This window comes from Rhinopithecus roxellana, chromosome 10, assembly GCF_007565055.1.
Source record: "Rhinopithecus roxellana isolate Shanxi Qingling chromosome 10, ASM756505v1, whole genome shotgun sequence".
NCBI classification, from domain to species: domain Eukaryota; kingdom Metazoa; phylum Chordata; class Mammalia; order Primates; family Cercopithecidae; genus Rhinopithecus; species Rhinopithecus roxellana.
The window spans coordinates 99,064,785-99,087,476 of NC_044558.1; the positions used below are offsets into that span (position 1 = coordinate 99,064,785).

General features: G+C 42.3%; 1 protein-coding gene across 7 annotated transcripts in view; it reads right to left on the bottom strand.

Moving 5' to 3' along the window:
- Positions 1-11,169: 11,169 nt before the first annotated feature.
- RIC8B (RIC8 guanine nucleotide exchange factor B) overlaps positions 11,170-22,692 on the bottom strand; it is a 119,449-nt gene continuing 107,926 nt past the window's right edge. For 3 of the 7 annotated variants that reach the window (XR_004059606.1, XM_030939131.1, XM_010381332.2), the window contains one exon: positions 13,198-14,572. Coding sequence is in view for 2 of the 7 variants with exons in the window: in XM_010381332.2 (XP_010379634.1) it covers positions 14,461-14,572 (112 nt within the window). In the remaining 5 variants the exon portion in view is untranslated. Of the gene's footprint in view, positions 14,573-20,506; positions 20,680-21,326; positions 21,466-22,692 lie in introns of all 7 variants that reach the window. The other 4 variants (XR_004059608.1, XR_004059604.1, XR_004059605.1 and 1 more) reach the window with 3 other exon arrangements.

Genomic DNA, 22,692 nt, shown 5'->3' on the forward strand with positions numbered 1-22,692 from the left:
AATCCATCCTGGATCATTGCACTTAAATAAAACTTGAAAGATTAAAAAAAAGTAGAGTTAGACAAGCTGGAAATCTAATCTAGTTTTAGTCACTTATGCTGATTGGGTGACTTTGGGCAAATTCATTGAAGTCTCTGTAAAATGGGGATAATGCTAAAATCTACCTCATAAGGCCATGTATTTAACAAGACGGCAGAGCAATTGAGTGTTTTAAAAACACACTACGTATTTGTTTGTTGTTTTAGTCACAACAGTATAGTCAGTCTTGTCTAATTCTTGCTAACATGTGGTAACCATTCTGTAACCTATGTTTCTTAAGTGACACCAACTTTAAATGCAGTCTTGATAACAGTTTTGGAACATTACACTCTAGATTTGTTCCCACCACCTGTGGCAGAACCCCTGCCCTCCATTTCTCTCCAATTCCTCTGATTCATGGCCTTCCCTGAGACCTAGAGCCTTGCTTCTCAAGGTGTGGTCTGCAGACCAGCATCACTACCTTCACCTGTGATTGGTTAGAAGCGCAGACTCTTGGCCGGGTGTGGTGGCTCGCACCTGTAATCCCAGCATTTTGGGAGTTTGAGGCAGGCGGATCACCTGAGGTTGGGGGTTCGAGATCAGCCTGACCAACATGGAGAAACTCCATCTCTACTAAAATACAAAATTAGCCAGGCATGGTGGCACATACCTGTAATCCCAGCTGCTCGGGAAGGCTGAGGCAGGAGAATCACTTGAACCCGGGAGGTGGAGGTTGCGGTGAGCCAAGATTGCGCCATTGTACTCCAGCCTGGGCAACAAAGAGTGAAACTCCATCTCAATAATAATAATAACAATAATAATAATAACAGTATTTATTGATTGCTTACCATGTGCCTGGTGTTATGCTAAGCACTTAATACACATTGTCTCATTTTGGGGGCACATTTCATTTTTTTTAATTTTAGCCATTCCAACAGGTACACAGAGTCATGTATTTCTCAAACCTCTTTAGTGGATGCCATTGGTTCAGTGGTCACTATTGGTTGCCTACCCAAAATTTGTTTCTACAACTTTCTTTCCAGCAGATTCCTATTTTCTCATGTCTCCACTCCTCACCATGGGCTTTGGGGAGGGCTGACCTGAGCCCTGATTCCATGTAAAGGCTTTTATTAACTAAGGGTAATCCCACTCCCCTTGATAATTGGTTCAGGAACGGGCAGATGACCCAATTCTGTCCAAAGAGTCTTCAGGAGGTCTGTTGGGAAGGTTTCTTACTCTTAAGAGGGAGTTGCAGGGAAAGGTGATCTTCTTGGCTGTTGTCATGTCTGGGTGTTATGCTTGGAACTTCTGCCATTTGGCTACTAGTTTCAGGGTGAAGTTCTCTCTGGAGTGAAGGAGCAGAGCGATGCTTCTTTACCAGCGTGAAGCCGCTAGACCAACCCTCTGGGCTTCCAGGTGTTGTGAGATTCGCTTCTTATGTAAGCCAGACTGAGTGAGGTTTCTGCTCCTTGCTTTTTTTTTTTTTTTTTAAGGTGGAGTCTCACTCTGTCACCCAGGCTGGAGTGACAAGTGGCGAGATCTCGGCTCACTGTAACCTCTGCCTCCTGAGTCCAAGGGATTCTCCTGCCTCAGCCTCCCGAGTAGCTGGGACTACAGGTGCCCGCCACCACGCCCGGTTAATTTTTGTATTTTTAGTAGAGATGGGGTTTCACCATGTTGGCCAGGATGGTCTCAATCTCTTGACCTCATGATCCACCTGCCTCAGCCTCCCAAAGTGCTGGGATTACAGGCATGAGCCACCGCACCCGGCAGCTCTTTGCTTTCTAACAGATATAATTTGCTTTAGAATTGGTGCTCAGCAACCTCCGTGGGACGTGCTGGTCCCCAGAAGACACAGCTGCTTCTTCCTGGAGGCTTTCCCTATGGGGTTCTCATAAAGGAAAGCTTCTCTCTCCATTTGCCAAGGCTAATGGAATGGAAAAGGAAGGAAGGGGTTCTCCTGGAGATAAAACACTGCCTTTTCTGTTTGTTATCCGTGTGACCCTCGGCAAGCACTTTCCCTCCTTGAGACTTCGTTTACTTATGTGCAGATTGTGGGGCCAAGGATCTCAACTTACTTCCCAGGGTGTTGGTGAGATTCCAGGGAGACGCTGGAAGGGCAAGTTTTCATCACCAATCAAGGGCCTGCAAATCCAGGGCTGACACTGCTCGTGGACGTGCTTACCCCACAAAGTTGGTCAGTGCCAGAGCTGGGGCTGGATCTAAGTCTCTTGACCCCCAGAGCAATGTTTTTTCTATCATAACCTGACTCAGCCTCTGTCCTAAGGGGTCATCTATCTTCTGCCTTTTTCTTCCTCAAATGCAAGGCATGAGCATGCCCTGAAGTATAACTGTGTCAGAGTTTCCTGGGGCATTTCTTTCAAATCGACCATTTCCACCCCCAACTTGGCGGATCTCATCAGGGCCCAGCTTGGCCGAGCCTGGTGTTGTAATGCATTGGCCGGGATGGGCCTTTGTTGCCTCTTTGGGCTGCAGCCCCCCTCCCACCCCCACCCCTGTCGGCTATAGCCACTTTTGCTCATTTCTCTTGGGAGCTGCCTAGCTGCAGAGAAAGGCCTTTGGAACCCTTCTCTTTTCAGCCATCCTTTATTGAATTTCACCTCCATTTTTTTTCCTTTCCAAATAGGAACATCATTTATCCAGGACTTTAAGTTGCAGAGGTCTTCAAGAGCTTTCTCTTTCCCAGCTGCATTTGTTGACACACAGTCAATCTGTTTCTTGCCTTCACTCCCCTTCCCCCCACCCCACCCCCACGCAGGCCATAAAGTGCCTACAGCTGTGCCCTTTATTACCCTTCCCTTTCTATGCCCATGAGGGGGATGAGCTGAAATATAGCATAGCCATTACTGCTAACAAAAAGGGACAATTTTAAAGCATTTCTGCTTTTCATAAGGGAAGCTGATGGCACAAAAAGAAAATACATCATTTTATTGTAAATGTTTTAAAAATATGGGTCACTTGGCCATAAGCAGCCTCCAAAGTCGGACAAGTTTAAGGCGAAAGCAGTCACATAGATAGCAGTTTTTTCCCCTTGCCTTTTAAATTATGCTAATTGACACCAAGAAAAACAGGGAGGCGGTAGCTCCTACCAACCCACACACTCCGTCTCCAACTCCCTCCTCTCTCTACAGTGAAGAGCATGGGAAATAAGTTTGCCAGGCCAAGAATGGTGCCCCCATACTAAGAAGCCCTTTTTACTTTTTACCTCTGTTTCAGCAAGTATTAAGACTAAGAGGCTTGTGGTCCGGTCTTTCAGGATGGGATGGTTTTCCCAACCCTGGTGGAAAGGAAACCCTCATGTTTGCTGAAAAACTTCCAAATGATGAAGGCTGCCTGACAGTTCCCTGATGTGTGTCTGGATTGGCTGGGTCTGGCCAGGAGCGGAGGGTCTGGGTGGAACAGATATGCTGGTAGGGTAGGCAAGGGAAGTGGTTGCTCTTCCAAAGGGGACACTCTGTCAGTGATTTTGAAGATAAATGGATGTGATGGTTGTTGGGACTATGGTGAGAGATTAGAGGTAGCAGAAAGAAACATACCATATTCAGATTGATGGTCAAAGGGTGTCCCCTTGCCACCCACTCCTGCGCAGCCCCCACCCCCGTGTTACCGCCTCTTACAGTGTGAACCGGGCTCCGCCTCTGGGAAAGGAAGTAGGGCCTGAGAAGAGGATTTGAGCCACAGGAAATAGGACCAAGTTTCTAATGCAACTGGAATGAGGCGGGCTGGATTATCCACTCCTGAGAACCAGCTGTCTACATGATACAAAGGATTGAGACGTGGAATCCAAAGAGCTGGACTCAAGTCCTGGCTTTCCAGTGCACTAGCTCTGTGAACACAACCTCTCTGAGCCACCGGACCCCAGTCTGAAATGAGGATGACAGTGGAGAAACTTCCGCCACACAGCACTGCTATGGGCAGTCAATGAGCTCATGTGCGGGATGTGAATCTGGCAGGTGTTCAATGGTCAAGGAAAATATTTGATGAAACTGATTCTGAACCAGGAGGTGGAGCCCCAGGATATGCTATCTGGGCTATATGGATGGCTAGACAGATTTCCAAGACATTCAGATTCAAAACTAGAAATGGTATCAAGGGATGCTTAGAAAGTGTCCCTAGATGGAGATGCATGAAGAAGAGGCATATTGGATCAGGGTGCTGAGTCCTTTGGTGGGTAGAGGGCATGGTTTAGAATCTGCCAATCTGCTTTTGATTCTAAATCTACTGCTATGTAGTTAAGTGACCTAAGCTTCTCAGCCACCACTTCCCATCAGTACATTAGGAATAAAAGCAGTGGAATGACATAAGGTTGTTGTGAGGACTAAAATGAAATTAATCATACAACGCCCTTAGTGCATCAACTGTCAGAGTAACTTACTGCATTTTGTTATTCTTATTATTCCTGAGAACTTGCAGGTGAGAAATGGAGACTGGTTGATGATGGCTTCTGTGCCTTCCCATCCTTTCTCCTCCCCTCCCCTCCCCTCCTCTTCCTCCCCTCTCCTCCTCTTCTTCTCCTCCCCTCCCCTCCTCTTCCTGCCCTCCCCTCCCCTCCCCTCCCTTCCTCTTCCTCACCACCCCTCCTGTTCTTCCCCTCCCGTCCTCTTCCTCCCCTCCCCTTCCCTCCCCTCCCTCCTCTCCCCTCCCTTCCCTCTCCTCCCTTCCTTCCCTTCTCGCCAGCCTGCCAAATCAAAGAGAGTAGTTGTTTAGCACAGGTTTCTTAAGAATTGACTGTAAATCATCTCATAAGACAGTGTGATCTAGTAACTAAAAACATAATTTGAGGGTCATACAGATGACTATGAAATCCCTGCTCTGCCAACTCTAGCTCGCTTACTTTGAACAAGTGATTTTATCTCTATGAACCTCAATTTCTTATCAGTTACAAGGTCCTCACCTATCCATGGAAGTATTGAGATAATGCATGTAGTAATTACATACATCTTCTTTCCTGAGAGTCTGTCTATCTCCTGCTTTGCACTGGAGAAAGCAACACTTTTTACACTTTAAAAAAAGTGTAAGGTGTAACAGGCTGCAGATGTAGCAGGGGTAATGAAAAGGAAGGCTGGACTTTACAAATAAAATATAAATGAGGATCTCTAAGATCTAACTTTGAAAGAAGATTCTCCAGAGGATGGAGTTGCTAATATAGTACTGAGACCTCTGTTCTCCTGAGTTCTACCTTCAGCATGCTCTCACAGTTCAGTTCCTACTGTTATGGCTTTGTTTGATGATGATGATGATGATGATGATGATGAAGATGATGATAATGATGATGGTTATGATGATAGCAAGCATTTTTGTGCAAGCTTAGAAAAAACTCCAGGCCGTTTTGTACCAGTTAGAAAAAACTCCCCTTTCACAGCTCTCCTAAACATGGTTGAGACTGGTGAGAACTTAAAAAAAAAAAAAAAACTTACTAAAAAATAAGGGATTGGGAGGCTGAGGCAGGAGGATTGCTTGAGCACAGGAGTTCGAGACCAGCTTGGGCAACATAGGGAGGCCTTGTTTCTACAAACAAAATTAAAAAATAAAAAATAAAAAATAAAAGGAAAGCAAAGTGGAAACACAGGAAGTGTAAGAAGCCTGAAACTCTGGCTTCAGTTTTCTGACCCTCCTGGAGCTGGATTGCTCCCAGGTACTGTCCAATTTCACACAATATTTGTGATATTTATGCTCTGTGTCTAGCTCAGTATGTGATCGGTTTTTCTGAGACTCAAGTATACAGTCAGACAGCCCTTAACAAGAGGGAAGCGTTCTAAGAAGCTTATCATTAGGTGATTTCGTCATTGTACGAACATCACAGAGTGTACTCACACAAACCTGGATGGTCTAGCCTGCTACACACCTAGGCTAGATGGCATAGACTGTTCCTTCTAGAACACAAACCTGTACAGCATGTGACTGTACTGAATACTGTAGGCAACTGTAACAACGGGAGAGATTTGTGTATCTAAACACGGCTAAGCATAGAAAAGGCACAAAGTACAGTATAAAAGATAAAAGATGGTCCACCTGTACAGGGCACTTCCTACGAATTGAGCTTGCAGGACTGGAAGTTGCTGTGGGTGAGTCAGTGGGTGAGTGGTGAGTGAATGGAAGGCGTCGGACAGCACTGCACACTCCTGTAAGCTTTGTGAACATTGTACTCTTAGGCTACACTAAATTGATTAAAAAATGTTTTCTTTTTTCAAGAATAAATTAACCTTAGCTTACTGTAACTTACTTTATAAAAAATTTTTAACTTTGTGACTCTTGTAATAACACTTAGCTTAAAACATAAATAACGTTGTACAGCTGTACAAAAATATTTTCCTTTATGTTCTTATTCTATAAGCTTTTTCCTATTTTTAAATTTTTTCTTTTTTCTTTTTTTTTTACTTTTAAAAACTTTTTTTGTGGCCGGGCACAGTGGCTCAGGCCTGTAATCCTAGCACTTTGGGAGGCCGAGGCAGACACATCACGAGGTCAGGAGTTCAAGACCAACCTGGCCAATACGGTGAAACTCCGTCTCTACTAAAAATACAAAAATTAGCCAGGCATGGTGGTGTGCACCTGTAGTGCCAGCTGCTCAGGAGGCTGAGGCAGGAGAATCACTTGAACCTGGGAGGCAGAGGTTGCAGTGAGCCGAGATTGTGCCACTACACTCCAGCCTGGCAACATAGTGAGACCCTGTCTCCACAAAATATTTTTTAAAAATTAGCCAGGCATGGTGGCACACACCTGTGGTCCCAGCTACCCAGGAGGCTGAGGTGGGAGGTCTTGAACTATGTTGGTCTTGAACTCCTGGCCTCAAGCAATCCTCCTTCCTTGGCCTCTCAAAGTATTGGGATTACAGGTGTGAGACACTGCACCCAGCCTTCTGTACATAATTAAGTGTGATACTTGTATAGGCCTGGCAGCACAGTAGGTTTGTTTACACCAGCAGCATCACAAGCACGTGAGTAATGCATTGTGCCACGACGATACGATGGCTGTAATGTCCCTAGGCTGCAGGAATTTTTCAGCTCCATTATAATCTCATAGGGCCATGGGCATATGTGCTGCCCGTTGTTAACTGAAATATCATTATGTGGTTTATGACTGCACTTTAAAATAAATGAACCACTACCCAGCCTACTGCTTATCAGTTAATTCTCATTTATTTAATTGCCTTCTTCAACTCTAGGTTTATTTATTTTTAGTTCTTGCTTATTTGCTCTGCTCTTTTCTTAGAGCTGAAGTCTATGATAATTAATCATGGTTTCGTAGACGTTTTCTTTGGCTCCCTGTTTTTTGGTTTGTTTTGGCCTCTGTTTTTCATGCGAGAGGATTTCCTCAAAGGTCTAGACCCTGTGGACTGTCCCTCCACATGGACGAGTGAGACACAGAAAACCTGATTGGGAGCTCTGTGTGAGCCGATGGTGTCTTCTCCAAGGCCTGCGTGATGTGGACTCATTCTGTCTCTCTGACCTCGTCTCCTGTCTCCTTCTCCCTTTCTTCTTGTGTTGCAGCTGCACTGGCCACCCTGCCATTCCCGTCATATCCGGATTATTGCTGCCTCAGGGCCTTTGCACTTGCCGTGTCCTCTGTCTGGAGAGCACATCCCTTAAGTGTTCACTTGGCTTTTTTCCTCCCACTTCTTTCAGATCTCGGCTCAAAAAGCAATTTATCAGAGAGGCTTTCCCTGATGACCTTTGTAAAATTTCCACCTGGGCCTTACTCTGCTTTTGTTTCCAATGGACTTACCATCACTTGATGTGACAGTACGGTATGCTGTTTAGATTTATTTGTTGTCTTTCTCCAGAAGAATAAAAGCTCTGTGAGGTTGGGGTCTTTGTTTTGTTCGCAATTGTGTCTTTTGCACCTGCTGCAGTGCTTGGGATATTAGCACTCAGTGTGTATTTGTTGAATGAATGAATGAATGGTGGCTTCAGTGACTGTGAAAAGGCTAGGATCTGGGCATTTCATTGGAGGATTCCTAATATTCAGTCTCTGTATCTCTTCTTTTGGGTCAGTTTTCTCAGCTAGAAGAGTCCTGGTTGCCAGTGTTCTTAGAGCTGACTAGGGAAGGAGGCTGAAGATCCAGTGCTTCAATGTAAGGTCTCTTACCAGATTCTTTTGTTTTCAGTAAGGTACCCCTGTCTTCTTCTATGCCTGAGTCTGGAGGTCTAGAGCCTTTTGAATTAACTTCCTCAGGGAAACTCCTGGCTTATGCTGGGGAGGTGGATTAGGAGTCACCTGGTTGTATGCACACGCTTGCGAGTGTGTGTGGAAGGGGCCGGTGGGAGTGTGGAATTTGCCTATTTTTAAAGCCCACTCACACCCTTATTTGCAGATGTTACTGTATCTCTGATTCCTAAGCCATTCTGGGGTTCTGCAGCGTATGTTACAGTGACTGCTGGTAAATGTGTAATTGGCTCTCCAGGGGAATACAAGCTCTAATTTGTGGTGTTTGCTGATTCACATGGTGTCAACATTACCACCACAGTTGACTTCAAGTTACCATCATGACATCACTGAGCATGGATTTTATAAATCCCTTTATCTCCTCCAGTAATAAGACTCAGGTCTCAGCTGTGACTGAGACCCCACTCCATTCTTTCCACAGCTTGGTTGTTCATCTCCTCTTTTCTTTACAAAAGATGCATGTTCTTCCATTACTAAGCAAGTTCATTTTGAGTTTCTGATACTTGTTACTAAGAGTTATGTTTTTTAAATTATGAGAATTTCTTTTTCTAAAGCCTGAACTTTCCAGGGTCTCCTTTGGCATAATAGTGGCTTATCATGTTTTAACTGAGAAAATACAGATGGGCAAAAGGATACTAAGAATGCAGTAGTAACTTATACAAATGAGTTTTTATCATGTCAATATGTAGATATAAAGTATTTGTACAATAGGAGTCCTTGCATGTCCAAGGCATTATTTGGTATATAAATGATGCTTAGTGACCATATACATTTGCAGACTCCTTGAAATAACTCTTAGCCCCACTCTCCTGCTCCCAAACCCAGAGTTGTTTAGTTCACAGGTTGGGAACCAATGGTTCAGATGATCTTTTCTCTGAACATTCTCATTCCCATGAGTTAAATGAGCTCTTTCTTGCCTTTCTCCAAGATCTAAGTGTGTTTCTTTTATCTTTGAAATATTCTTGAATCCATTCCCTTCTTTACATCTACTGCCAGTGTTCTAGTCCAGGCCCTACTTGCCCCTCCCATGTAGAGGCAACAGCTTTCTGTCTGGTCTCTTCTGTCTGTCCCTTCACCAATCCATTCTCTATATGGCAGCCCGAGTGCTCTTCATGGTGGGGTCCTTTTCATGTCTGAAAGGCTGCTGCTCATGTGTCCAGCCATGAGGCATGGGATAGCTGTTTCCATCACACTCAACAACTTGTGTTCTGTAAACCTTTTGCCCAGGAGCTTGGGTTTGACCCAGTTCTTTGGTAGCAACAGCCTTTTTCTAGTAGGTGGAAAACGTGTATGTTACCTACAGAACTTTTTTACTCACCCCTGCGATCCTCCTGGCCAGCATTAGCCACACCTCATCCCGGCATCCTGTAACACTTAGTACAGGCTTTGGTTCTGGACTTCTTACACTGTGGGCACTTAGGGGACAGGACCTTTCAGTTATGTTTGTACACCCCAGCACACTGACGAGTACCCGGGACGTAGTCAATGCTCAATCAGTGTTAATTGAACAAATTGATATGGATTGGTGTGCTGGGGAGTATAGGTTTGAGACTAGTTCCCAAATGGGAGCTAGATAAGAAATGTGTGAGATATGGAAATGAAGTAAGAAAAATGTGTTGTTTTCCCGATTCTGTTTTTCCCATAGTATTTATATGGTCCCATAGTATGTATATGGACTCTGGCATCAGGCTTGAGTTCAAATTTTGTTATGTGTATCAACTGATAAGCAAACAGAGAGGACTGTGTGCTTGCACACAGTGCTTAACACCTTTATGTCTGAAAAGTGGATGGAAGCTATTATAACAGTGCTTCCTTCTCAAGATTGTTATGAAGTTAGACTGTGCATATTAGTGCATGTTAGTGCACAGTCTAACTTCAAGTGTGTAGCACAGTGATTGCTCAACAAATATTTGCAGCTGTTATTGTGAAGTTCAGTGCAGAAAAGGTAGAGGTCTCTGAGATCTGGATGTCGCTGCAGGGTTGGGCTTACGATCTTCACTGTGCTGCACTAAAAGAAAATGCAAATCTGACTCCAGAAGCCTTGGAGAATAATTTTGATCTTTTCTCTTAGAACAGCCTTTCTCAACCAGGGTTCATCTGGACCACAGAACACAGAAAGCGACTGGAGTGACTATTTTCTCAGTTCTCAGAATGTTACATCACTTACACCGTTCCAGATGCACGGGAGAGTATGTTCATTGTCTACAATTCAGGGCACGTAGGCTTCACTATCTCCAGTCCCCTCCGCTTTAAGAAAGGTTGCTCTGATACTCTTTGATGTTTCTTAGACCTGGTGCAGAGACTCAACACAGTGCATCAGAGTCACATCACTTTAAAGTCTTCTCTAGAAACCTCTCCCTCTTCTTAAACCTTCTCATAGTTGCTACAAATACCTCCCTTCCTCACCCGTAATTTGTTCCTTGAACAGTTTGTTCTCCATATTGTGCTTATCACACAACTATTGACACGTGTTACCCTGCTTTTCCTGAGAGTCACACATCACTCCCCATCCCTGTGTGTTCTCCACTTCTGGAACTGCAGTGAGTATCTCCAAAAAAATTAATGCCAATAACTGACTAAACACTAAACATGGTTGATGTCTTTTTTTTTAATGCACTTTTCTAAGTCACCTGGCACCCTTGCTCCCTTCAAATAACTCTTCTTGACAAAAACTAGTTATCTGGGCACTTACTTTCGCTGTTCTGACTTGTGCTGCTGAGGCTTCCATGAGACTGGTGCTGTGTGGCAGAGCAAGTCTGCTCCTCCTGGTGCCGCCCCTAGTTCCTGCTGCTTTTCAGCACTAACAACTCACGCTGCCTTCTAGAAAGGCAGCAGGCACCACCTTTTTAAATTTATTTTTTGATGGGCGTGGTGGTCATGATGTCTTCTGTTAGAAAGAATATCGGGAAGGAAACTAGCAGTGTCTGCCACAATTCACATAATGGAATATCATATAGCCATTACTTTTTGAAGAATATTTATTGACATGGGAAAATGCTCACAATATGTTAAAGAAAGCAGGATACAAATCTGTAAATACAGCATGATCCCAATCTTGTAGTAAAATAAATTATATATGCATAGAAAAAATACAGGAAGGAAATACACTAAAACATTAACAGTGATGATCTCAGTTTGGTGGGATTTGGGGTAAATTATTAATTTTCTGCATTTTCCAAACTTTACACAATGAACATATATTACTTTTATAATCAGAGGGGAAGAGGTCAAGACAGGTGACACCTAGTCCTGGGAGGTGGCGAGACTGATGTGGCACTAAGGGGGTGTTTAGAGTCACTAGTACTGCCTCAGTCTGTGTCCTCATTTATTAAGGAGGGATAATAACACCTGCCCTGCCTGCCTCCCAGGACTACTGGGCATCTGAAAGGGTAACAATATCTGGTGATGGTTCCTCTGTAGCAGCAGCTCCAATGCTTTATTTTAGGACACACACCTCCGTACCCTGCTTCCAAGGTCAGGAGAGTTGTGGGCAGAGGGGCCAGTCTGCAGCCTTGGTCCCTGGCCTATCCTAACGGATTCCAGGTCATTGGAAATCCAGTGCTGACCATACAAGTTTCCCACTCATACTTCCATTCCAGGTCACTTCCCTGCTTAAAAACTTCTTTAAACTAGTTCTGTTGAAATAGTTATTGCTTAAAATGGCCTGAGAATGACCACCCTCCTCACCCCACTCTGTTCCCAGCATTTCAGAGCCCTAAGGAGGCACAGTGTGGGCCCAGGTGTGCTGTGGGGAAAAGGAAGGAGTGGTGCTGGGAATCAGGCCACCAGAGTTGGACTCTTCCTTGCTGTGACGTGGGGTAACTTTCACAAGCTTTCTGGAGAGGATCTTTCATATGCGATAAGGTGAGGTTACACGAGATAACATACATAAAAAGCCCAGCATGTAGTAAGCACTTAACAGATATTAGTTCTTTTTCCATGTGCCAGATGAAGACACTCATCTTCTTCCCCGCAAATTCTCTCTTTTCAAAAACAAAGCTTAGTGCCCAGTGCAGAGAAATGCAAAATGAAACAATTCACTGAAAGCAGAAGAGCACAGCTACTGGAACAGGACTGTTCAAACACTTACTCTGCATAAAGAAAGCTGGTAAGATGGCATTTCATTAAACACATCTTCATTTAGTTAAGCTGACATGCATGCCAAAGCTATTTGATTATAGAAATTATAAAAATACTTTAAAAATGCATTTGTAGAATGAAATAACAAAAATACTTGAATTTTTTCTAAACTTTTTTTCACTTAATCTAAAATTATGAATTGCCCATTTCTTTTGCTGTTGGTTAAAACCTGGGTCACTCACTCGCCTCTCCCTCAGATATTTTGGATGAAATTCTAACATGTATTATCTTCTTCCTAGCCTTTTATAAAGCATTCTGGATTTAATTTCTTCTTTTAAAAAAACTCAGGGTCACCAATACGAGAATTAGTCTATGGGCCATATTGTTAATACACACATTTTCTGGGTCAACTAGAGTATCCTTTGGTAAGGAGATAGTCCCAGATTTGCTCCGTCTTGAAGTTTTATTCTTCTCATCTCACTATCTAGTTTTCAGTTGGCCTTTCTCTTCTTTCAGTATGACTGCCTTCAATCTAGCAGCCTCTTTCTTTGACATTTTTTGTGAGCTTGAAAGCCAGCTAATAAAACATGTTGGAAGCATATGCAAATTTCAGTTCAGAGTCTAAGAGTGATATTCGTGAAGATCTCTCCCATAAGTAAGTCGCAAGAAGCTTTGTGACATCTCTTCTGGCAGCTGAAAGGCCTTTTACAACTCAATTCCCGAGTTTTTTGCTTTGCCAGAGAGGTAACCTATGGTAAATGACCTTTTCATAATACTCCATGTACTTTACCTGTCCTTAAAAAGGCTATTAGAAGTGGGACAATGGATGTAAAAGCACTTTAAAAAGCATAAACTGTGAAATAGTATTGTTTAGCCCATGTATCTATAAAGAAACACACACAGATGGCCAAATTGAATCAACCCCAATGTTTTATTTAAAGTTTTAAAAGGCAGTGGTTAAGCACATTATGTATATATGTATATATATGAATGTATGTACGTGTGTATATACATACATATATATACAGGAAACCAACCCCTTTTCAACTTTAGCCGCTGATGAGCTAGGCCCACTGTCTAGTGCATGACTCACTTTCTACTTCTCCATAGGACCAATTCTAAAAGTAAAAATAAACAGCCTTTATCAGTTTAACAGTAACTAATTGTGTTTCTTTTTTTAAATAAATAAAGTTACTATTAAACTGATCACATATGGTAGAAACGTAGAACACACACACACACCAGCACACACACAGTTCCCAATTTAAAACGTGATGTATGAATGACCTATATGTACAAATGGGTGCTGCTGACTCCCCCACCCCAAGCAGAGGCCACGAAAGAACTTCCATTACTCAGGGAGTCCCCATTCTCTCTGCTGGGATGGAGGATGTGTGTGTTCCTGGCACCCCGGGTTAGGCCTCAGAATGCACACTCCCCATGCACTGATACAGATGGTGGTTCAGTTCTATGGTACTAGTGTTCAGGTACATTAGGGAATAAATAGGCATTTGTAGCTGCCTGAGAACTAAACCATCATTTATAACTCTTCATAGGGAGACATGTATTCTGGGTTTAGCTAAGTGACATACAAACTTTTAGAGTATCATCAGTTTGTAAGTCTGAGGCTGTGTGTGTGTTTCCATATATTTATACAAAACTGATATGAAGAATGGGGCTAGGTTTATGGAGCAGCTGCTAGGCTTCCATTTGGTGAGTTCTGATCTAAGAAGTCGCTCGCCCAAGGCTTTATTTACCAGCTCATTCTGTTTCTCATGTGCCTCTGGCTGCTGGAGAGATTCAGAAGGGGCCACTCACACAAGTGAGGGGAAGGACATGGCTAAATCTTCTGCTAAGAATCTTGGCAAAAAGAATTGCCAGATTCACCCAGGGCTGCTTTGTAGAATAAAATCCTTCAATTCCATCCTGATGAAATGGATTTTTTTTTCTGCTTCTAGCCCCTGTAACCCTGTCTAACTGCAGCTCTGTATGAATGCCTCAATATCGCAAAAAACACAGGGTCACCTCTTAAATATGCTGGATTCTCAATGAGTAAACCAGTTAATGTGTTTCTAGCCAAAGCAAGGGCATAAATGTTTTAGAGAAAAGATTCCCCTGGAGCTACAGAGAAAAGATGCTGATAAAGCAATATTGAGAGTTGAGCAGGTGATGCTTTTAGTCTGTGTCAGAGCTGGTCTCTTCGATGACAGAATACTGGTTGAGTGCTTCCTCCAAAGGCGTTATTGTCCCATCAGGTTTTAGTCCCATTGGTTTAAGCAACTCCTCTCTAGAAAAAGAGATAAAAGAGAGAGAGAAAAAAAGTATTCACCAGCATCACACACACACCCCTCCCCCCCGCCCAAATCCACAACCTTTTAAAAAGAAAAGTCTTTAAAAACCAAAGTATTTTCCCCTGAGCTCTCTCTGTGTGTTTGTAATAGGAAAGATGAAAGGGGCACAGAAAGAAAAAGAGGAGATAAAAGACTTCATTCACACAGGCCAAACCTACTAAGCCAATTAAAAGTATGAAAAGTCAAGGTCTAAATGGGCTCAGGACAAGGAGCAGGTCTCTTCTGTTTTGAATTAACTTTTCTTTTTTTTCCGTTTGTGGATTGGTTTTGTTTTAGAGAAGTTGAAGCTACCAAAATTTCACCTGCCCCAGTGGTTGGAGCATACAATTAAATGGCTGATTTGATATGCATACACTTCATTCAATGGGATAAATCTATCGGTTTTGATTTTGCCTCTATCTCTAAGTGATATGTAAGTATTTGTTGATTCATTTCAAATTAGTTGGCCTTCCCCAACTCTCTCCCCGACTTTTCTTTCCTTCTCTCTCTCTCTTTCACTCTTTCTTTCCTCCTCCTCCTCCTTTTTAAAAAACACCATTGCTTTTGTTTGTGGCAGTTTAATTATGGGATTGACAGCCATTTTAATCTCTTCAAAGCTCCCCAATGGCCGCTTTTCAGCTAATCCAATTATATCTACTCCACAAGTTACAGCCTCATCTAAAGATGATTAATTATTGATTAAGCCAATCAAAAAGCATTAGGAAAGATTTATTTAATCTTTTCATAGGCTCTTATTTATTACATGGAGATTATGGTGAATGTACCTGTTGAGTTGCTAACTCCAGTCCTCCCATCCCTAAAAAGGTCAGCAGTGTACTTAGGAGTGGCCTTGAAGAGTCCCTATGAACTGCTTAAAACTTATTTATCACAGAAATGGGCATCACCCCCCAAAAACATGTCCATAACCAAAAACCCACATGGCAGCAGCTATAATGTTGCTGAGATTTGCATAAAAGGGAAATGACTCCCTCCTCACAGTTGTCCCTTAGGCCAGCAGAAAGCAGGGCTCCCTCCTGGGAAGGGGCAGTCACACAGTAGTGTAACGGTGTTACAGACACAGTGAAGCCTCCTGGGGAAGAGTGAGAACAGCTCAGTGGTCAATGGATAAGAAAAAAGGAGCCTAATGAAGAGCTCTGGCTAGCTCCAGTAGACAACTTCGAAGTGTTTGAAAACTTTGTTTGGGAAATGTGAACGTCTGACAGGCTAAGTTGAGGCTCCTGAACATTATGAGGGAGGAAATGTGTTTCCCAATCCAAGAAATGAGGTCAGAATCATAGAACTTAAAATTGGAAGGGGTCTTAGAGATCATTAAGTCCAACCCCCTTCTTTCATAAAGGAGACTGAATGACTCATCCAAGGTCACGTATCTAGTTGTAGAGCTGGACCTGGGACATGGGTCTCCTGAATCCCAGTCCAGTGATCTTTGCAGCCCACCGCATCTGGATTAATTGCCCTAACTGCAGTGGAGGAGCACACTGAGTTCATGTCTTCAACACCTGTTCAATGACTATGTGACAGGAACTATGTCATATACTGGGAAGAAAGGAAGACCAGGTACAGCTGCCGCCTTTGAGGAGCAAATATATGCAAAAGTCATTTCGAGCAGAATGAGGTAAATGCTATAAGAGAATTATGAACAAAGAAGTGTGGCAGCTCCTGAGATGAAGCACTGACCAGGCTGCCTGGGGAGGGCACTGCCAAATGAGGTGTCAGTGAGTGGCCCTGTACTAGGCAGACGGGCACAGAGTGTTTCAGATAAAGGAGACTGTAAAGAGCTCTGAATGGTCCCACTGACGTGTGTGATGCGGTATCTTTTAGACCTTTTTGGATTGTGTCAGCTCATCTTTTGTATCTCTGGGGTCTCATGAAGCCAGGAAAAGGCCCAGTGTTTGGGGAATGGTGAGGTTCAATGAAGGAGGGGCAGGAGGTAAGCCTGCAAGGGTAGTTTGGGATGCAATAGTCAAAAATGTCTTAAATGCCAAAATAAGGAGCTTAGATTTCACTCTGTAGAGAGTGTTTGATTACGTTTGTTTTATAAGAAAGTATCTCCGGCAGCAGCATAATAGACACTTTGGAATTAGTGGCAGATAGACAAGTCATTGGGGGAGTCATCATAATAGTGTGTGGGGGAGGAGACAGAGAGCTGGATTAAGTCTGAGGTTGTGGGAAGAAAAGGCAACATTTCTGAGGTAGATCTCACCACTCACTGGGAGGAAAAGGGGTTGGAGAAGGAGAGTAGTAAGTAGAGAGTTCCTGTTGTTTCAGCTCAGATGACCAAGTGGATGGTGACTCTATTCAATGGGACCAGGACATAGCAGATGGAGATTTGGTGGGGAGATGCTGATATATTTTAGGACCTGAAGAGCTTGAGGTGCCTACATGACAACCAGGTAGAAATGTTCAGTGGAGAGCTAGAAACAATGTTTCCATTAAAACTTCTCTCTAGCACTGACATAAATCATATCTCTATATTTTAAATAAATTCCTGGTTCTAACTGATTGTGCTAAAGGACTTTGTGATGTTGGATACTACATATTGACAACTGATGCAAAAGGAGAAGAGGGAGAACCTGCTGGGAATGAAACACTGAGGGTCTGAAGGGGTTGGTAAACTCAGGTGTGGGGTAGGGACCGAAGGGTAGGGATAGGTAAAAGTAGGACGGCAGATGGGACTGGAGAGATTCTATTGAGTGATAAACTGCTGGGTGGATATACCATCACTCCTGAGACTAACGCTACTGCATCTCTTTGATAAAAAGATGATTCTGGGGCTAGCTACTAACTTGTATGAAGTATCTAGCACTTTCACATCTAAACCCAGGAAGAATATTTTCAAGTAAGTCTATCAGCTTTATCCCTGCTCCCTAATCCAATTACGGAAATAATTAAAAACATTAAATTAGTTTTATGGCCAAATTATAGGATTTCATTATGAAACAATGGGCCCATATTTTAATTCTTACTTGTGAACTATTCTTCTCAAGCATTTACTTTCTGGGTGCTTTGTATCAACCCCCACTAAAATGGAAGCTTCTCTGAAGGTATGAAGTATTTTCTTCTCCACATAGCTCTACTCTCTGTAGGAAAGGCGTCAGTGAACAATGGCCATACAATCATGCACTGTGCAAATGAATTAACGCAGCAATGTGATGTCATGGAAAGAAAAAAAAGATCTGGAGTCAGGAAGTCTGTCTGAAGTCCTGATTCTCCTCCACTTACCAGCTGTGTGATCTTGGGCAAGCTTCCAACTCTCAGTTTCCCTACCAGTGAAATAGGGGTCGTGATAATCCTGGCTGCACCTACTGACTAGCGAAGATGTAAGTAGTGGTAGTAATAATAATAATAATGTAGACCAAAGACTTGTGAATTGTAAAGGACAAATGTTTGTTGTTATTATTGTGGTATAGTGAATAGCACATATGGGTTTTGGAGTCAGACGGATCTGTGCTCTAATTCTGGATCGATCAGTCACTAGCTTTAAGAACATGAACTCACTGAATTCCAATTTCCTTATCTGCAGAATTAGGACAGGAACACGTACCTCACACTAAGTTGTGATGAGGGCAAAAGGCTACTATACATACAAAGTGTGCAGTATAACATTAGGCTGGAATGTAGTTAGAACCCACAAATTGCCGTTCCTGTCCCTCAGGTGCTTACAGAAGGTTTTCCCATGCTAGTTAGGGATTAAGTGGGGGAAGAATATGCAGAGGCAAATAAAAGACATGGTCCCTGTCCTCAAGAAGCTTTTAGTCAGTTCAGAAGATAAAACACACACACATTAAACAATATTGAAAGAATTACAGAACAGCAGATCAACAAGCTTGAGATGATTAACAGGCAGAGCCCTGCTTTCTTTAAGCTTTAAAATTTGTCAGTATACCTTTACTGCATTTGAAATTGGTTTTAAAGGAGATTTCTTGTCCTGTCTGGGAGTAGGAGAGGATCATTTACAGATGTGTGACTGTTTGTTCTAATTGACCCCACGTTTATTTCTCATACCCCCATCCTAACTTTTCTCATCTTCTTCCTCTATCCTTCCAACTAGCGGCCCACAAATATCAAAATGAAATATTTGATACAGAGATTCACTCCTAAAAGGCTTGATAAATGACCTGGTTGGGTTTAATTTATAATCTTGGACTACTTCATTTGCAATCTGTTGTATCTAGATCAGCAAGATGTGGACAAAGAATGGGAAGCTTTAATGAACACCACAGAAATATTCCTTCACCAGTCATATGGACTATGCACATGTGGGAGGGACACAGGAGGAGACAGGGATGCTGACCACAGGCTCCTTGCAGTAGGTGGACTCAGAGGCCAGACTGTAATGGCAGTGATGGACATGGATTCACAGGGAGAAAGGCATCCCAGAAGCAGAAGAATTAGTCAAGCAGAGGCACAGAAGCAAGAGTTAGTTGTGTGCAGGGACTGGCAAGCAGGCTGGCTCGGCTGAGATAAAGGAAAAAAAATAACAAAACAAAACTCAAAAGAGATGAGGTATAAAAGAGGATTTGAATGGAGACCTTAAATCCTAGGCTGACAAGTCTGGACTTGAGTACAAAGGTATTCTTGTTTTCTATTTCAAGAGTGCCCTCTTACCCCCCACTTCTAAGGATATTAAAAATAACTGTCATTACAAAGCTGGAAAGCTATGAAATACTACTGCTCTGATATTTTAAAAAGAGAATGTCTATGCTTTACTCAATTTTCATATCCCTATGTGTCTAGCACAGTGCCTTGCAGATAGCAGATCCTCAATAAGTGTTTGTGAGTTAAATTTAGTTGTGCTTGATATTATCTTTCATTTTCCTGAAGAGAAAAGGTATGGTGTCTAACGGGACTCCTAATGACTAAACCATGAAGGAAAACGCTGAATCTCTGGGTACAGATTCACATTCATCACCAAGATTTACAGGGTTAGAAACAGGATTCACATTCCACAGGAAATTCTGTATAATGCTTTCCAGAGATTTCTTGTTCTCTACTAGACTGTGAGCAACTTGAGGGCAGAGTCCATGTCTTCTCAGGCTGTGATTTGCCAGTATCTAGTACAGAACACAGCACATGGCAGGCGCTCAGTAAACATGGCATAAGTGGAGACCATTTGTCAGGAATCATTCTCATGTTATTTTAACTGTAATTATTTTCCTGATGAATTAATATCATCAGGTATTCTGACAGTTCAGCAGAAGTCAAGCCCCCTTTTCACCAGACAGCCTGGAATTCCCAACCATTAACTGGTATAGACTAGGCTTCTTCCATATGGGGCATAGGAAGACCTAGATTCTGGTCTCAGATGTTCCACTGACTTGCGAGGTGTCCTTGGGCAGGTCACTAGCCTCTCTGGGCTTGAGTCTCCCCATCTATAAAGTGAGTGGTTGGACAAGATGATCTCCAATATTCTACACTAATTTCAAGAGGCTAAGTGTTGGGTTATAAAATAATTTTGATCTATTTAAAAAGCTGCTAGGTTTTTAAAGATACTCAAACTCATTATTACTAAGCCTTTGTTCCTAATGCAGATATTCTAAACCTAAGAGTCAAACACAGCATCCTACCAAACTGTCACAGACATACACCAAGACCAAAGCCCTTTCTGCAAGACTACCAGCATATCATTAAAATGATTACAAAGGGAAACCAATGCAATCGCAAGTGCTACAAAAAAGGATCCAAATTCAATCATGGCCCTCAATAAACAGGCCATTTCATAAAGAGTTACTGGTCCTAAATTATGAAGGTCCTATCTAAAAAGGATGGCTATGTGTCAGATATATGTATATCATGGCAAAACGGAGATACTGTATATTGAAATGTGTATCAGGATTAAGATATTCACATAGCAACAACTCCTTCATACTTACCTTCAACGCTACACACAGGCCTTAACACAAGTTAAGACTGCCCTCGTATCAAAAAGTACAGTGATGTCTACTGGATAAAGAGCCCATTCTAGGCACTGTGACAGTATCATGGCGGGCTTCTCATCTGATCAGGCATCTGGCCAGGGAAGAGATAAGCCTCCAAGAATGTTCAACTGGAACGAAACATCATTTAGAAATTTGATCTTACTAAACGATAAGGAACCATAATCTACAAGGGCTTGGCCAGGCAAGAGGACACAGATAAAGCACGTCCAAGAAAGGAAACCCTATTTTGCCCCAGCCTAACCCTTGGGACTGCTAATGGAAACCAAAAAAATAATTTCTTAAAGAGCTAGGGATGGGAGATACGGAATTTACACCATATTTAAAATATTCTGGTCTGTTTTTTTTCCAGATATATTTTAACATTTTCCTGAGCCACCGTTTCCCTATAAGTATGGTATACTCTGGGATGCCTGGGCTTATATGACTTCTCAGAACCTTAGAGAAGGTTCTGCTTTTTAGGGCTTCTGGTTCCTATACGACTCTTTCCCCCAAAAATGACAGTGCAAAATTGGGGTTCAGATACTAACATACCCAATCGCACATTATAGAATAGGTCAGACGTGTATGTGTATAAAACACCTTACTTGACCCAAAAGCAAGAGAATACTCTTGCCCACAGCACATGTTTTTGTGCAATACAAACAAAACATTCAATTCAAGTGTACTTGTTGAAAAACAGGACATAATTAAGCAGTTGGTAAAATGCATTCTTGTTTCCCACTTGCAGATCTCCCAAGAGTCCCTTCGAATTTACCTATACGAGTTTCAGCTTCCCGCTTGCCACTTAGCTTGATAACGACTCAAAAATCATTCCCTTGTTTTCAAGGGCTCTTCTTTCTTGTCTGCTCTGTGTACTACAGGGCAGTATTGACACATGGAATTAATGACAGGGTCTGTAATGAAACAACAGTCATGCAAACACCAGTCTGCTCTTTTGATAAAACAGCATGTTAGAGACCTATTCACCTCCCTCTAATTGAGTACTGCATAATAGTTCCGATCCTTTTATATAACATATTTTGTTCTATGATTAGAAAAGAAGAAAAGGGGGGGAAACATATGAGGCATTGCTTCCTTCAATCACCCCCTGATTAATTCTCTGTTTTTAATGAGGGTGGCTGCTATTTAGGCAGGTTCTGTTACATACTTGTTTTGTTGACTTCTGTACAATGTATAACAAAACCCAAGACTGGATAATTGGGAACCATTTCTTAGGCACAGGATTCCTGCTCTTAATGTAAGGTTGACTTGGAAAAAAGAATCCTGACATTTTAAATTAGCCATTTCATATTTAATTCCTTTTCACATTTGAAAGATGGGATGAGAAATTAGTACATAAATAAAGCATTTTAATTAACATAGAGCTTTTCAAAAAATGCCTGTTAAAATGGATGGAGCCTGTGATAGCCCTGAGAAGGAAGCTCTGTAGTTCTTTTTTAAAGTCTGGGAGTGCATCTTATATCAAGATTTCAGCATCACTGGAATAGTTCATAATCCACTGAAGTATAATGGGTTTCCCAATAACTTGTGATATTCTTATAAATGTTTTCACCTCTTTTTTTCCTCACAACAATAATATTATAACCTTTGGACTGGTTAACATGTTCAGTTAGATACTGTAAAAGTGTCCTTTAGGCTTGAACCCGGATCCTTCATCTTTCATCTAATGACTTCCCGGCGCTGACTGGTTGTACTGCTCTTTCACTAAGCCACTGACTCAGTAGGAATGAATGGTATGGTAGCTTTTCCATAGCAAATCTGAGGTCTAGGCTACATCTCTGAAAGGATTCAGAGATCCTTCCCTCAGCCCTCATCACTGTGCTTTGGGATTGGGTACAATTGGGAAAGTAAAATATGCAACATAAAAATATTGTTACCCAAGACCAATGGATATGGCCTACAGTCACCACATCACCATGTCTTTCCACTTTATAAAGGTAATTGGGAATTGTCTAAACCAGGGGTGTCCAATCTTTTGGCTTTCCCGGGTCATAATGGAAGAAGAACTGTCTTGGCCCACATAAAATACACTTAACACTAATGATGGCTGATGAGCTTTAAAAAATTGCAAAAACATCTCATAATGTTTTAAGAAAGTTTATTAACTTGTGTTGGGCTGC